The sequence below is a fragment of the Kryptolebias marmoratus genome, linkage group LG4 (genome assembly GCF_001649575.2).
Source record: "Kryptolebias marmoratus isolate JLee-2015 linkage group LG4, ASM164957v2, whole genome shotgun sequence".
Lineage (NCBI taxonomy): Eukaryota > Metazoa > Chordata > Actinopteri > Cyprinodontiformes > Rivulidae > Kryptolebias > Kryptolebias marmoratus.
In genome coordinates this window covers 26,966,276-26,982,834 of record NC_051433.1, presented here as the reverse complement: position 1 = coordinate 26,982,834, position 16,559 = coordinate 26,966,276, and the positions used below count along the sequence as shown (strand labels likewise).

At 37.4% G+C, this 16,559-nt stretch overlaps 1 protein-coding gene across 1 annotated transcript in view; it reads right to left on the bottom strand.

Moving 5' to 3' along the window:
• The window catches only part of nucks1a (nuclear casein kinase and cyclin-dependent kinase substrate 1a), a 28,410-nt gene that overhangs the window by 5,805 nt on the left and 6,046 nt on the right, over positions 1-16,559 (bottom strand). Inside the window, exons 2-5 of the mRNA XM_017440289.3 lie at positions 14,120-14,169; positions 10,279-10,369; positions 4,821-4,867; positions 4,586-4,738 (exon numbers count right to left, since the gene is read on the bottom strand). Coding sequence (XP_017295778.1) covers positions 4,586-4,738; positions 4,821-4,867; positions 10,279-10,369; positions 14,120-14,169 — 341 coding nt within the window. The remainder of the gene's footprint in view (positions 1-4,585; positions 4,739-4,820; positions 4,868-10,278; positions 10,370-14,119; positions 14,170-16,559) is intronic.

Genomic DNA, 16,559 nt, shown 5'->3' with positions numbered 1-16,559 from the left:
GGCCAATGCAAGGCATGGCCGTTCGCCTGCTCCCAGCGGAGCAGGGAACCCTATTGTTTTTGTACTGATTTTTCACGATTGTGTATTATTATTCTTCTCTCTGGTAAAACTACTTAGCCAGAAAAACCAGAAACTGCTGGAGAAAAGACAACAAGGCAGTCTGATAGAAAAATGCTACCGCTACTCAGACAACAAAAATCATATCGTCCCATACCTAGGGAGCGCTATCACAAAGGACAATGCGTTTTTGCAAATAACTACTAAACCCTAAGTCCTACACTCAAAAACTTGATGGGACCTGAAACTATGGATGATTCTGCATCTTTTTTGCAATGGCCACGCCCACTTCCACCTAACCAGATTTTCTGCTATAGCGCGATAAAGGCAAAACCTACTTTCGAATACTACTCCCACATTAAAAGCTGGATCAACGTGAAACTTGGTACATAACATGTATACGCCGATTTGCTGAAGCAATGATGAAAAAGTTTTTAAAAATTAAAATTCTGTGCGAGTAACACACTACCAAACACTTCAGCGCTAGCTAACACAATGGTTAACTATCAATATCTCTGCCATACTTCAAGATTATGGAAAAAGCATTTAGATCCCAATAGTGGATGAGATGTTGCCACTTTGTATTGAGTTTTATGGCGTTTTACCTATAGGGGGCGATATAATTTCAAAAAGCTTAGATCCTAATAACCGCTTGATGGATTTACACCAAACTTGGTACAGATGATCAAGACCACACCTTAAGACGATATCTTGAATATTATAATGAAGTGGGCATGGCTTATATGCTATCTCACTTTTGAGCTTTGAACTCGGCCAAATCGAAATTTAACTCCACAGAAATTACTGATCTATTACAGAATTCTGCTCTCTACGTATGAGGGAAAAGTTGCAAAATTTTACCTCTAGGTGGCGCTGTTACAGCAAAAAATCCCTTTTTGCAAATTATTTTACAACAACTAGATGTACGCACAGCATCTCTATTCTGTTATGTTCTGTGAAACATGCCTTTTTATGTGAGTGAAAAAAAAAATTGGAAAATTATGCTAATTAGTATAAAACTTGCAAAATATGTATAACCTACTTTTACTTACTTCCCGAGGCTCAAAGCCAATTGAAGTGAAATTTCATCTGAGATGACTGGTCGACTGGCTAACCAAACGATGTGAACGGATTTTTAAAAAATGTTCAGTTTATNGATTTCTCACCATTTTCAGTGTAATCCAACACTAGGGGGTGCTACAAATAGGTAAAGTTTATACTGCCGAAATGGCTGAATGGATTTACGTGAAATTTGGTGGGTATCTTCAGGATACAACCCTGAAACTATGTTATCAATATGGTAATGATTGGTCTAAGTGGGCGTGGCTTATGTGCAAAAATGTATGTGTAGCCTTTAACATTTCGAAAAATTCACAAAAAAAAAAATCACTTTTTTAATTTAGAGTGCTAACACTTACAGCATATGTTCCTTGCACAATCTGTAAAAGTGCAGATCAAAATTCGCGGCTCTACATTCAAGCATGTTGTTACTATCTACGAAGTTCGTAACTCACGCTAGCAGTAGCAACTCGGATTCTGTTTTGCCGAACGGCTTGAAATTTGGTACTCTAGTCAGACCTGGCCAAACTACAAACCCCAAGAAATATTGCTTAAATTTGAGCACCTCTTGTGGTTAATAAAGAAAAACAAATAAATGCTAACCAACATAGCTGGTTTCTATTTTATTTTGAAGTTTTAGACTATGGTGGATGGAAATTTTTCATAAAGAATGTGTTTTTTATCCAGTTACATAGAGATAAAAGAATATTATTCCACATGTAGGCATGGTCATTAGAGAATATTTTGGGAATTTTTGGAAGACATGCATTTTTTATGAATATTTCTTGGGCTCATTGTGGTATAACATTACAGTTAAGATTTTTTTTTTTTACTGAAACAGCATTGGAACTAGGGACAAAGATAAATGCATAATATTACAGATGTAGACTTGATCATCTGAGAATATTTTGGTAATTTTTTTATTTACTGTTGATTTTTGATGAATTTAATGACGTGACCAAGTGTGCCATAAAAGTCGCATTGAACAATTTTCTATTGAAAATGCATTTTGTCTAGGGACATGAAGATAAATGCATATTGTTACAGATGTAGTCTTGGTCATCTGATAATATTTTTGTATTTTTCGAATGAATATTGAATTTTTTATGAATTAATTTTTTTTGGCTTTCTGTGGTATCAAATGACAGTTAGCTTTTCCTTCCCAAGCTTTCTTCACAAATTATACCGTTGCGTCTTACGAAGCGCCTTTGAGTATGCACCATCCTGGCGAGTTTCGACTCAGCCCGCTCGCTGAGAAAGGTGGCGAAGCCACGCCGGCAAAACATCGGGATCGAAGCGCGCGGATAGGGGCGGAGCGTGGAGGCTTGGAACCCGTTGATAACTGCTTGCAGTTCTAGTTTCTTTTGTGTTTGGAAAATTTTACAATAAGCATATTTTATGATTTTCTTTCAACTGATGTTGGCTTCAAAACACTTTTCAGTTGAGCTTTAATCCTTTAAGGTCGACGCCCGCTCCAGAGCATGCGTCAACCTTAAAGGGTTAAAATACTCTAGCGGGAAAGATCCGCCCTCTCAGAGACTCAGTTTTTATCTCAAAAGTCCAGACTTCAAGCTTTACACCAGTTTTTAAATTATCTCGATAGGTCAAGGAAAACCAAAGTTATGATAAATTATTCACAACACTTTTTTTTTTTTTTTTAAATTGTCATCATATTTTTAGCGCGTTAGAGTGAGAAGCGCCAAAACTGGAGAGTTCTCGGGAGAAAACTCCCCCATCCTCCACCCAGCCGAATGAAAAAACACCCCCTCAACTCCAATCTGACGGAGGCTCAACGTTATCTGTCAAGCGACTAAAAATCCACAGGGAGAAGAAGAAAGAGGCACAAAAATTAAAGGAAGTTCGGCGGCGCCATAAAAAAAAAAACGCGAGCGCGGGAGTGAGTTATGCGTTTTGTGATATTTAATGTGTTTGGATTTTATAGTTAGGGTGTAGTTTAGACTGGGACAGACAGTGAGGACTTTGTTAATGAACTAGGTGATCCATTGCTTTATTTTAGAGAAGGATTACTGGAAACAGAATCACATTTTGTCTGTCTCCCTTCCAGCCAAAATGATAACAAGAGACAGATTCAGATCCATGTTTTGGAACCATATTTTGAGCATGCATCAGGATATATTTTATAACATTTACCTGAATGATCCTGCATGAACAAGACATAGAAAATGACCAAAACTAAGAATGTGATGTGCCCCTCTGCCTTGTTTTGGACAGAAACTGTTTATATGAGTGGCACAAAGGATTTATGGCAATTTTTAGAACTCCTGATTGTTTGGTCTAAAAAACACCTAAGAAATTGTCAGCATTTTAATGGAGAAAGTCTATATAACTTTGTTGTTCATATGTTTATGAATATTACTGATTATATTTGCATTCTAAGTTGTCAAAACATTTCATTATGTATGTTTGTGGTTTTTACAGTAAAAAAAGTAAGAATTTTCCACTCAGATTTTATGTTTTTGTGTGATTTTAGGTCTGTTGTGTTAATACAGTAGGTCAAAAGTCACAATTAGGAGGTTGTGCTGAAAAAAATGACTCCAAACATGGCAGGTTAAACCACTTTTAGGGTGAAATATGAAAGAAATTTAAAACAGTCCAAAAACGGCCAGTTTCACCCTAGACCTTAGAGGGTTAAATATGTGGTTATAATCACCATATGGCTGCACAATGGTGCTGGAGTTAGGGATGTCACCTTATAGCACAAAGGCCACAGGTTCATAACCAGGCATTTCTGTATGGGCACAAATTCCAGTCATAAATATTTTGTGCGTGTAAATTGGAATTCATAGTTTTAGCAGTAGTATAATTTTTATAGTAAACTGTTTTTGTTTTAAAAATTTAACAAGTATTTTTTATGCTTTTCTTTCAACTGATGTTGGCTTCAAAATGCTTTTCAGTTCAGCTTTAAACATTATTTTAAGTAAATGATTGTTGCAATATGGAAACACCTTCAGATGGCTGGAAAACTACGATATTTAGACAGGAGGGGGAACTGATCACAACCATAGCCATAGACTGTGTATTAATAGGCCTTCTGATGTAAGCCTGAAAGTTGAAGCCATAATGGGACCAACCTTCTCTGTCAGATAATTCCAGTATGTTTTACATTCCACCCCCTCCATGTAAACAAACAGGACATTGCCTCTTAGTTAAATAAATAAATAAAAATCCTGAATTTTTCAGGTGTTAACTTGTTGATTTTTTATGTTTCTAATTAAAAACAAAAACAGAAAATACATAATTTTTGAAGAGAAAAAGAAAACATTTGGAGCAAAATGAAAACAGAAAAATGTATTATTGTGTAGATTTTTTTTTTTCCCCACACAGTGTTAACTGTTGCATAAAAAATACTCATTTTTCTTGTATTAAAAAATGACTAATCCTTTATCATAAACAGATGTTTTAGAACTGGACTATTTCAACCTGTAAAAACAGAAAAAATGTGGATTACCTGCAGCCCGTTTTCTCTTTAGGCCCCTCTTGCTGGGCTTTTCCACTTTGGCTTTCTTTCCCTTTTTCCCTCTTTCTTCTTCATAGTCACTTCCTCCTTCTTCATCCTCCTCTTCTCCAAAGTCATTGTCTTCCTCATCACTGCCAAAATCATCTGCAGCACAACACAGAGGGAAATCAGAGAGTCGGCTCTGGTGTCCGGCAGTTACAAACTGATGTTTAGCAGACAAACTGACCTGCCGAGTCATTTTTGGCTTTGGAGAGCTTCTCATCAGAATCCTCACTGAAAGATGAAACAGAAGAAGTATAAGATTAGATGTGACAACTGTGGGCAAATCAGCCTTTGAGTTGATCAAAAAAAGACAGGTACAGTAGACTATTATCATTTAATTGTCAAACTACCAATCTTGTGTTTACTGTCTTTAGGGATTCTTGTAAAAATGTAAATCAGAATTTTTGTTACCATGAACTGAGATCACAATTCTCTCAAGCAGTGCTCATTAAATGAAAGCATAAAACAAAAAGGTATTAAACATAAATAGACTGAAAATAATAATAAACTAGAACTGCAAGCAGTTATAATCCAAGCCCCTTGATGAATACCCCCCCCCCCAACACACACACACACACACTTTTTTCATGCGCCCGAGGTTACAATTTTTAAAATACTATTGGGCGTAACACCTGTGGTCCTAACCAAGTGTATAAAATTTAATAGACAAACTTTTGACACTGTTAGTGCCCCCTACAGTTTGGCAATTATGAAATCTTTGAACACCTACTCAGGAGGGCAAACTGGACCAACTGTATAAATTTGATGCTTACACCGCCTATAATGCATAATAGAAAGCCTGTTTACATGAAGCTAGCTTGCTGGCTAGCTAAAACTTAAGTAAACAGAACTCGAATTCTTATTTGAAATGTAATAAACCACACCCATTTTATTTGAGCACTGGGACCTTTCAGGTCTGAGCTCAAAGCAATGTCCTGAAGGTCTGTGTCAAATGTTATCGCTGCCTATGGCTCAATACTTGCAATTTATTCCACTAACTTGGAATTGGCTTTCTCAGAAGCAGGTTCATTTTCATCTGTTTAGCTCTTATAGTTTTAAAGATATGGCCCAAATTGTTTTTGCTAGCTAGCACTAAATAACTGCACATGCATAACTTTAGCAAAATATTTTTTTAAATAGTTACTTGTTATTCACGCACAATATTCAGCCTGGTAAGTAGATTTGACATGGTGATTTTCATGGCAATCAAACATTAAACCTTTGATAAGAAGTCAAAAGAAGGTTTTGTGAATTTTGAAAAGTAGCAAAACAACAAAATACACTTTGGGCAAAAATGGGCATGGCATATACCATGAGATCTACTACAGTTCAGGGAACATATTTACGGCTTTAAATTTTGTGACTTTAGAAGTTTAGATCATAGCACCCCCTTTGAGTATTTTTGTGGGCAGCATACGGAAAGCCTAGTAAACACCATGTAAATATCATCACCAAACTCCTTGCAATTTGGTCTGCAGTATTATAAGTTTTATTGACGGAATAAAAATAAAAATAATAAAAACAGAGCAATTACAGTAGGGTTCCATGCGCCGCTGGGTGCATGAAAACGCGCTGTTCCTTTGCCTTCGCGGGCTTAGACCTTTAACTAGAACTGGAGCAGTTATGACAGGGTCGCTCCAATGCATGTCCAATTATGTCCACACACTACTGATAGAGTTTGAAGGTTAGTTAACGACACAAACAATTTGCCCCCTCCCTTACACCCCAAAATGCAGTGTTTTATTTGATGTTTAGGAATGAGTATTTGGTGGTGTATTTGTGCCATATGGTAGAGAGGAAGGCTAATAAACCCAGTTCACACAATTGCCAATAGTAGCAGTAAATTAAAAAGAATTTGTCAATAGGAGTTCACTTTTTTTGTAGTGCATTATCTAATAATAAACAGCTATTACATAAGTAATTATAATTAGAGCAATAGGGTTTCCATGCTCCTTATGGAAGCGTGGAAACAGTGCTGATATGCATTCCTTAAAAGAGTTCATATCACTCCCTGCCTTTTATTGTTTTGTGAATTTGGCTCCCTGAGGCTGACCTTGGTCAGCCATCTCAATTTCTCCTCGGAATTTATGTAAAAAAGATGCTCTGCTCCGTCTGCCAAAGAACATCTGTGGATCTGCTCTGGGCTGGCTAATAAACATTCCATCACATTATCAAAGACAATGGCCTGTGACGTGATTCATGGACTTTTCTACAAACACGCACTCATACAACACGTAACACACTGCCTCCCACCGCCTCTACACACACACACACACTCATTTTCCACAGTCTCTGCCTCATCTTTCTCACCCCCCACCCCTTTTTTTGTACCGTTAGTTTAGTATTGTCATGTTTTAGCTTATTTAGCCTTCCTGTATATTTAGTTTAGTTTATCTTAGCTCATATTTTAGATATTGTTAGATTCCTGATTGTTGTTTAGTTCAGCTTTAACTATATCATGATTTCATTTAGATTATCCTATATTTCATTTAGATTATACACGATTGATCTGTATTTGATTCTGCATCTCTGTATTTGATTATGTATGTACCTGATTGTTGTTTATTTGATTCTGTTGTTGTTTCTGTATTGTAAAGCACTTTGGATCGCCTTGCTGCTTAAAAGTGCTATATAAATTTCACTTCACATGCCAGTTCTAAACCAACATAATTTACATTGAAAAAAAGCAGAGGTAAAGCAATTATGACTCATCTTGAAAATACTGTATTTTCTGCACCATAAGGCGCAGTCTCAATTCTCAACGGAGTCTCAACTGTGAGTTTGGTTGAACTTTATTCTACTATGTAACAATTATTTTAGATATTATTTTTTTATCATTCTTCTTCCACAAATACATCAAAGTCCTCATCTTCTGTCTGAATTTAACAACTGGACAATTTCGCCATCAAACGTGCTAGGTTCCCTCTCATCATTGTTGGAGTCAGTCTCGTTGCCAGGGGGCTGTTCAGCAATGATGCCAGCTTTCGCAAAAGCTTGGACAACAGTTAAAGCAGATACCGTAGCCCAGGCATCCACAATCCATTCGCATATGATGGCGTAACTCACCCGGCGCTGCCCCCGTCTTAGTAAACGTGTGTTCACCGTTGGTCATCCATCGCTCCCACACTACTCGCAACTTCACTTTGAACGCGCCGTTTGCAGCGGTTGGAGTTCTTTTTTAATCCTCCCGGAATGATGGCAAGCTCCGAATTGTATTATATTACATAATGTTCTCTGATTGGTTTATCGCTGCCATCATACGTACTGTACGTAGTGTTCTCTGATTGGTTTATCGCTGCCAGTGTACGCATAGGTACTGTACAGATTACCGTACGTCCCTGTGTCAGGGACAGATTTTGGAATTCAGTGCACACATAAGGGGCCCCGGATTATAAAGCGATTTTTGAGAAAATTTAAGGCTTTTATGTGAGCCTTATAGCCCGGAAAATACAGTAATGTTTTTCGCAATCTTTTGTGATTTTGCAAAAGCTTGTGTGATGCAATCTGAAATGTTCAACTGAAAACTTGTGCTAGATGAAGTATCAGAGGATTTATAATGAAAAAAAATTCAATTTTTAATATATTATTAAGATGAAAAGCACTACTTGGTTGAGCAATTTATTTTTAAAAAATTACATTAAATATTTTTTTTAAATTCCATTTTTAATTTCCCTTGGTATTTAAATTTAGTAAAAACAGATGTCTTTTCAAATTCTTTTTAAACTTTCTTTTTTCGTACTTATCCAGACCTGGAAAACACTAAAATCAGAGTAGACTTGTGCAGACTGTGAAGCAAGCCTGGTGGCTATACAGTGAAACTTGGAATCCAGAAATATAAAAATAGCAGAATTGTAAGTAAAAAAATACAATGAAATTGAAATTTGAGAGTAAAAATAGCTGACTTCATAGAACCCTAATGATGCTCTGAAACTAGATTTTCAGTCATCCAGGACATGGTGAATCCAAAAAAAGGGTTCAAAACAAAAAAAACCCTTGACTTTTATTCTGTAGTTGAAAATGTTTTGCTTCTCCTCCGAGGAGCTTTCTCACTTAAAAAAAAAAACTGTGTAGTTTGAGCTTTTAAAGTGGAGATGTTCTGAGATGTTCCCACTAGAACACAGAACTGTAAAGCATTGGGGCTGAACACGTCCCCAGAAAACATCAAAAAAGCTCTCCAAACATGTGGATACCCTAACTGGGCTTTTGTCAAGTCAGCAAGGAAATCTACAAAACATTCCACTGAACAGAACAAGGTGAAGAACAGATGGAAAAACATTGCCATCTCTTATGTTGCTGGAGTATCTGAGAAACTCAGATTGTTTTTTCTCCAAACACAACATCCCAGTACATTTCAAACCCAACAGGACTCTCAGACAGAGGCTGGTCCACCCTAAGGACAAAACACCCAAACACAAACTGAGTGGTGTGGTGTATGCAGTTCAATGCAGCGAGGGATGTCCAGAACTATATTGGAGAAACCAAACAGCCTCTCCACAGGTGCATGGCTCAACCCAGGAGAGCCACCTCTTCAGGACAGGACTCAGCTGTTCACCTACACCACAATGACAAGTCAAAGGTCAAAAGAGAGAAACCAACATTAAACAAAAGAGGAGGTCTCAGATTTCAGCTTTTAGAAGAGTGAGGGCAATCTGCATGTGAATCCAGCTTACAGATCATCTCAGATTTAAAAGTTCAAACTCCACACTCTGTTGTTTTGAATTGAGAAAGCTCCTCAGAGGAGAAGCGAATCATCTTCAGCTACAGAATGGATGTCCAGTTGTTTTTGTTTTTAACGCTTTTCTTTTTTTTTTTTTTTGGGGTGGGGTGTGTGTGTGCTCTGAAACATCCTACAGTGCTGCTTTTTGCATGTCTCCATTTGACATGTCACGTTTGGTGTCTTGTTTTTAGGTATTTACACCATAGGAACAGTATGACAGAAAAATTCTGGTTTTGACAAAATGACTTCTTAACACCATTTTATTCCTTTAAAACTTGTCACCAGGCCATACCCAGTTGACACAACTAAACAAAAGCCTAATAAAGACAACCAACCAACTATTTCGCTTCTTTCTTGTCCTCTGCTCATTTCTCTCTTCCACATTAACATCAATGTGCTGTCAGTCATGTGACACAATGTAGACATGACATTGAGATACCTGGGACAAAAAGAAGTAGAACTAAAAGGCAGTTATAACACAGAAAAAATGAAAGCCAATGTGGAAAACCTCTGTAGTGACTGCAACAATATAAAACAGAGCACTTTCCCTACGTGGAACATTTTTCTGACAGCGGTCCACAAATTGTTGCAGGTCAACAGCACAGCGAAGTAACACCCAATATTAAAGAAACACTATCTGATGCCTCATTTAGAACGTTGACATGAAGTTGGGCTCACATCACTCTCAAGGAAGAGAAAATCTCTATTATAACGACAGACATTATTTAAGAGAATTGTGATCTTAATCACACTAACAAAAACTGCAATTCAAATTTGAGAAATAATTGCACAGCCTCACTTCCGCAGTGACTGTTTTGTACATTCAGAAAGCTAAAACTGTAAAACAAAACCTAATCAGAAAAGTCAAAAGGGCTAAATCCAGGACAGGAAGCAAAAACTATGCTTGTATGAACTGAACACCAACCTGTCATCCTGTGAGTTCTTCGAGCGCTTGTGCTTGGGCTCACGAGGGGCAGCGCGCACCTTTTTTGGCTTATCGTCATTATACTCCTCATCTGCAAAGAAGGAGGTAGGAAGTTTCGAGATCTGTATTACAAACCAGAAGTAGAAAAAAGACAAAGGAACAGTAGCAGCTGTCTAAGCCACTGTGCTTCAAATTAAAAAATGCAACCAAACTTTATGGCAGGATATTGCTATCAAACCAAATCGTAAAGCCAACAATGGAACATGACATAAAAGTGCTTAAAAAAAGAGTGGTGTCATGAAATTCTATTACTAGAAACTGTTTAGAATGGACTGTCATTGATTTTTCTACTTTTCTTTTTACTCTGTCTTGGTCTCCAACACATTGGATTTCTAATTTCTTCCGAAAACAATCATTCCTATGGCTGTGTGTTATCTGCTTGCGTAATACCTGATTGACATTTGATGTTAAATGTCCTGTTTAGGCTCCTAAGAGTTTAAAATCAAAGACACTGGAGTGGAAAAAATGGGTTTGAAACAGTTTCTGTCCTGGATGTTGTAGAACCTACACAAACATACTGTATTTTCTGCACTATAGGGTGCACTGGTTTAAAAGACGCACTGTCAATGAATGGTCCATTTTCAAACTTTTGTCATGTATAAAGCGCACCAGACTAAGGCACATCATTGTGCACCTCCCAATTTTTGTAACTTTGCGCGGACCGCACGTGCCTCGCTCCATTCAAAATGGACAATTTCAGTGCTCTAGCGGAGCTGGTTTGCCTGAATCAGCATTTATATAATCCCTCTTTGAGAGATCACAAAGATAATCAAATGGTTCAAAACTCACGGAAGAATACTGCACCGATGTAAGCGTCAAGTATAAACGCCAACACCACTCGCTAAGGTCCGAGTGCAGAGCCCTGCACTACACTATAAGGGGCGACTATAACTGAGCCTTAATGCTGCAAGTGGTGTGGCTTTGTAGTTTACCAAAGTCATACTAAAACATTACGACTTCTTACATATATAAGGCGCTCCGGATAATAAGGCGCACTGTTGTTTTTTGAGAAAACTAAAGGGTTTTAAGTGTGCCTTATAATCCGGAAAATATGGTACTTCTTGTTTTAATACAACAAAAAGATTCATTCCCAGTTTGAAATGTGTGTCCGAAACTGTAATGCACCTCTTAAGATGGTATCTTACTGGGCTGCGATTGAGACTGGGTTGTGGTCCAGAACACCTCTGAAGGTGGTTTAAGTGAAAATGTTTTTGTGCACATTGAGAGAATGCACACCTGTATTAAATACTGCTGTCCAATCACAATCAGATATCGACAGGTGGAATGTAACTACAAACATGAACAGGGTCTGAGAGTAAAATAAAAAAAAAGGATTGGAAGCTTAATGAAAGTACAAGTACCCAGGTCTTGTAGCTGCTAAACAAGTCTAAATCATCAGGCATTCCCCATCGTGTTTCACAGTTGGTATCAGGTATTTGTTTCCAACAAACCTAAAACTATTTTGTTTTGCAGCAGAAAAAGTTGCTTCAATGAAATCATTGCTGATGTTTTTTTTCTCATTGGCAATGTGTTAACACAAAACTGTTTGCTCCAGAGCAAAAACTGACAATAACTGTTCTTTTACAGATGTTGTCACGCTTACAGGTCATCAGTCAATCAACGCATTTTATTGGCAACACCTCACTAATACTTTTTATTTTTCTTCCAATGAATACAACTTGCATATGGCGTTTGAATTTCTTGAGATATATATATATAAATGCCATGCAGAGGTATTATTTATTTAAGATTTTTAAGATCTAGTAAAACAATAAGTGGGGTATAAAGAGAGTTGTTGGTTTAAGATGTTTTATAAGACTGCCATGAACAGTTGCAAAATTTGGTGTTATCCATTATGTAAACTAGTTGACATCAATACTTTAAATGGACTTTTCTCTAAACTTCTCTTTTAACAGCTTTCACCTATGCCACTTATATGTGTTGCATCTGTCAGTTTAGTTCCAGTTGGCTCCGTCTGAGCTACAGCTTCATTTTCAAAATATTATGTGAATAAAACACTTGTGGCCAATGAAAAGGAGTGTTTATAGACAACAATAGTTAATTGAGCAGAAATTTAGCGGGTGGCTTTACAAGACCGAATACGGTAAGAATGTTTTGTACTTAGTAAAAATATTAATATGATGTGTGCTAATTTATCCTTGTTTAACAGTAAAATTATGCTATTAAATTCAGCATTAGATATGCTTTATTTTGTTGTTACATGTAGTGATCCAACATGCAGCCTGTGCCACAAAAAGAACAGTACAATATAACATCTCTATTTTTCAGGGTTCTCTGTTGTTATTCATTGTCCTTGACGTGAGACGTGTGTTGGTGCCTTGTATGCACTTTTTCAGTTATGTTTATTTAATTTATTTGTAAATGTGACTTTAACTTGGATTCAAAATTGGTGCAAACAATTTGTATTTATTTTAATTGTATTTTTGTTTAAAAAAGTATTTTAAAAGTGCCTTTTTGTAAAACTGTAGTTGTGTAAATATTTACCACAAATATCTTACAATATCACATAGTAAATAGCCATATTTTTAAACTTTCCTGTCTACTTTAATCATTTTTTAAAATTAAATCATGGTCGGCCGGCAATTAATTGGCGCCACCTACCACCGGCTTAGCCTCTTTTCTGGGAAAAACCCTGGGTCACAATATATGATAAAAGCTGTCATATTCTGCAACCGTCTTTATTTCAATAATTGTCATGAAGTCAGTGGTCAGATGATACTTTTTATTCTTTGGAAGAAGGAGAGTCACCAGAAGCAGTTTGATTCAACTAACACCTTGGTTTGCTCTGCTTTTACTTTCCTTTCTCCTTTTACATTTGTTACCTCCCCTCCCCCGACCTTCACTCCCCTCATCTCCTCTAAAGCTCACGTTCTTGACATAACACGCTCTTCTTACATTTTTTACACCAAGTTATGGTGTAAAAAATGCAACAGCGCCTCCTACGGTCACAATATATGGTGGTCACAAAATACAGTGTAACAACTGCAATATTTGTGCTCATAGCTGAGCTTGAGGTTGCAGTTGCATTGCTCTGTGTAGCACCAAAAAATGAAATAGGGATCTGCTCCCCCAACGCACAATTCCACAGCTGGTGAATGGTGGATGCTCGGTGTGATTTGATCGCTGTAACACTGTTCCAGGTCAAATTTATATTTTTTCTGCACAGTTTACAAAATGCCTCTCGATCATTCCCCATGACCGGCTTAAGCCAGGTTTTGAAAGTCGGGTCTTCGAGCCAAAGTTGTGAAAACTTTTTCAATGGTATGGTGCAAAATGACTCGCTGGTCTCAACACATTAAGCGGTTCCAACACTGCGCATGCACACAGCAGATCGGACAGCGGAACTAGTCGAGTCGGCTCAGGTCCTGCCAAATATTGTTTTAATTTTTTTTACAGATTTTTATAGTTAAACTTAAAACAAAAAGTCAGCATCAATGGAAAAGTCAGAACATATTGAAGGGGTGATGAAAAATTTACTTCCATGTCAAGTTCTGTTTGTTACCTTTTACTACTTTTTATTGCCCTTAATTTGAGCTAATTTAATTTACTACCTTTTACTACCCTGAAGAAACCCTGTTAATGGAAAAAAGTCAATATTCAAATTATTTAATTAATTGAAATTTTAAAAATTGTAACTGTCAGATGGTAACGTGCCACAGTATTTTTGCATTGAACCATTATTTCTATAATTTCCCAGAAAATGTAAAATATTTCATTGATAAGGTTTAAATCAATATGAATGGAAACAAAATTTGCTCACCTGCATCGTCAGACTCGTTGAATTGTGAGTAGTTCACCACTTTCCTGTTCCTGTAAAAACACACACAGAGTCAGATTACAGATCAACTTTGTAGGTTTAATCTGAAACAAGACAATTTACACTAAACAGAAGAAAAGCTATTATATGTCATGTCATGGGACCGGGAAGGAACCAACAAAAAAGCTAAGCACAAAATCAGGATTGCAAAATATAAAGTAAAAAGTCACAGAAAGTCTGCAGTATATTTTGAACTGGACCATAAACTACCTTCTAAAGTTTCTGGATATAGTTTAACCATAGATGCTGAAAGCTGAACTGAAATCAAATCTCAAAAAAACTGACATTTCATGAATGTTATTTGGTCAAGCACATCCACATAAGTTTGCAGGGACCTAAAAGTTAAACTGTTTTTAGCATTTAGGGCAATAATTTTAAAAGTGGGTGATTTGTGGGGCAGAGATGCTTCCTGGGTTCATGACGTGCGCTGTGCCCCAGCCGACCAAGAACGCTGCTACTGTACGGTTGTTTACTAGTGGAAATGGAAGAAAAAGCCTTTAATGAACACAGAGAAATGGCGGAAGACTTTTGGGGAGAAATGGATATACAACCATACCAGTATGAACCTGAACTGACGGCTGGATTTCCTGAATCAGATAAAATCTCAGAAAACTCTTCAGATTTGGATTCTGATGATTACAAGGACCGCCATGGCCGACAAAACAATACGCATAATGACCGAGTTAGGAACATAGAACGGCGAGAACCGATTACCCCCAGATCATTTTTATGACATCAGCACACGAAACTAAAAGTCAACAACACCAGCAGGAGAGAGCTAACTCGAAGCTAACTGGATGCTAACTCATAAACAACATGAGCGCACTTGAGAGTAGCTTTTATGAACTCTCACACCAGAGTAAACTAATCAACAGCAGTTTCAGACTATGACATTTTCACACATGGATTGTCTATTTTCTCATCAATAACAAACTGCTCTGAATCACAAACTGATCTCAGGCTGTCGGCCTCTAAGCAGCTCATACCTTCTAATGACAGGGCATGTTCATGTCATGTTAGAAGTAAAACTTCCTGTTTCTCGTCTCCTTCTCTGTAGAGATGTCCTCCTCCACATTTGACTTTCTTTTAAAAATAAAAATAGTTGATAAAAAGTCCTGTTTTTTTAGCGTGAAGACAGTGACCCAAACCAGAGTTCTGATAGTAATTCCCACATCAGAGATTATGGATCCAAATCTGAGGATGGTTTTTATCTTTCGGGAAGCCAACAAATGAAACTCCAGTGGTATTTTCTGACCGGTTTGAACAATTTCAATGAACTACGTATATTGTACCGATATTCATCCACTTACTGATGAATTGCACAGTTTTCATGAATACTCCATGGGTCACAAAGTCAGTCCTCATTCATGTGGATGTATGATGAAATTTGCATGATTTTGTTTTCATAGCACCTTTGCTTGTCTTTGTCATGCATTTGTCTGGTCGTGGTAAGGAAAGCAAAAATCTGTACAAGGACAGGAGAGCTGAGAAGTCAGCGGGAAGAAAGCCGTTTTAACTCTGTAGGAGGAGGGAGGAGCTTCCCAGGAGTTATGAGCAGAATATCTCATGGACTATGAAAGGCGTGTGCAAAAAACGAACATCTCGCAACCACACGACTGCAAACTGACTTCTTGACTTTTTATGGTGTATAATGGAGCAGTAAGGTAATCTTGAAGAACTGGTGCCTGCTGCAGAAAGGCAAAGGCAGACAATGTTTGCATCTGTCTGTTACCAAAAAGTCTGATGAACTACAAGACAAATTATAATGAAACTTGTAGAAAGTCATTACTGAACGTAGTGCTGGGCGATATAGAAAAAAATCCTATATCACGATAGTGCTAGGCGATATAACGATACATATCGTGGGGACGATAGAAAAGTGTCTATCGTGATATATTCTCTTCTATCGTCTCTATCATTTCTATCATAATTGTATCAATGATTCATGTAAATATTTCATAACGTAGGCCACGACAAATGTATTAGTGTTGTCACTTAGCATACATTCAGTTTGTATAAGTGATAAATAAGAAGAAAAAATAACTATTTTACGAAGAACCTCCGTTTTGTGACATGACGCTGCTTTACGCGTGGGTCTGCGACATGCTTTACGGCAGCGGCCCGGCGGATCACCGTATTCTGTGACCAACCGTATGTGTGGGCATTTAAGTCATAATTGCTGAAAGATGAAGACGCATGAAGTATCAAACTCGGGGTGGCAACAAGTAGAGACAGCTAGCAAGCAGCCCAAGAAGAAAGACTTTTACCAAAACGAGGGGGGACGTCTGTGATTTGGTTCAAGAAGTCCGACATGGAGCAGAAAAAGGTAATATGCTAACTCTGCTATTAGACTGTTGTCTCATCTGACGCCAACACAACAAAC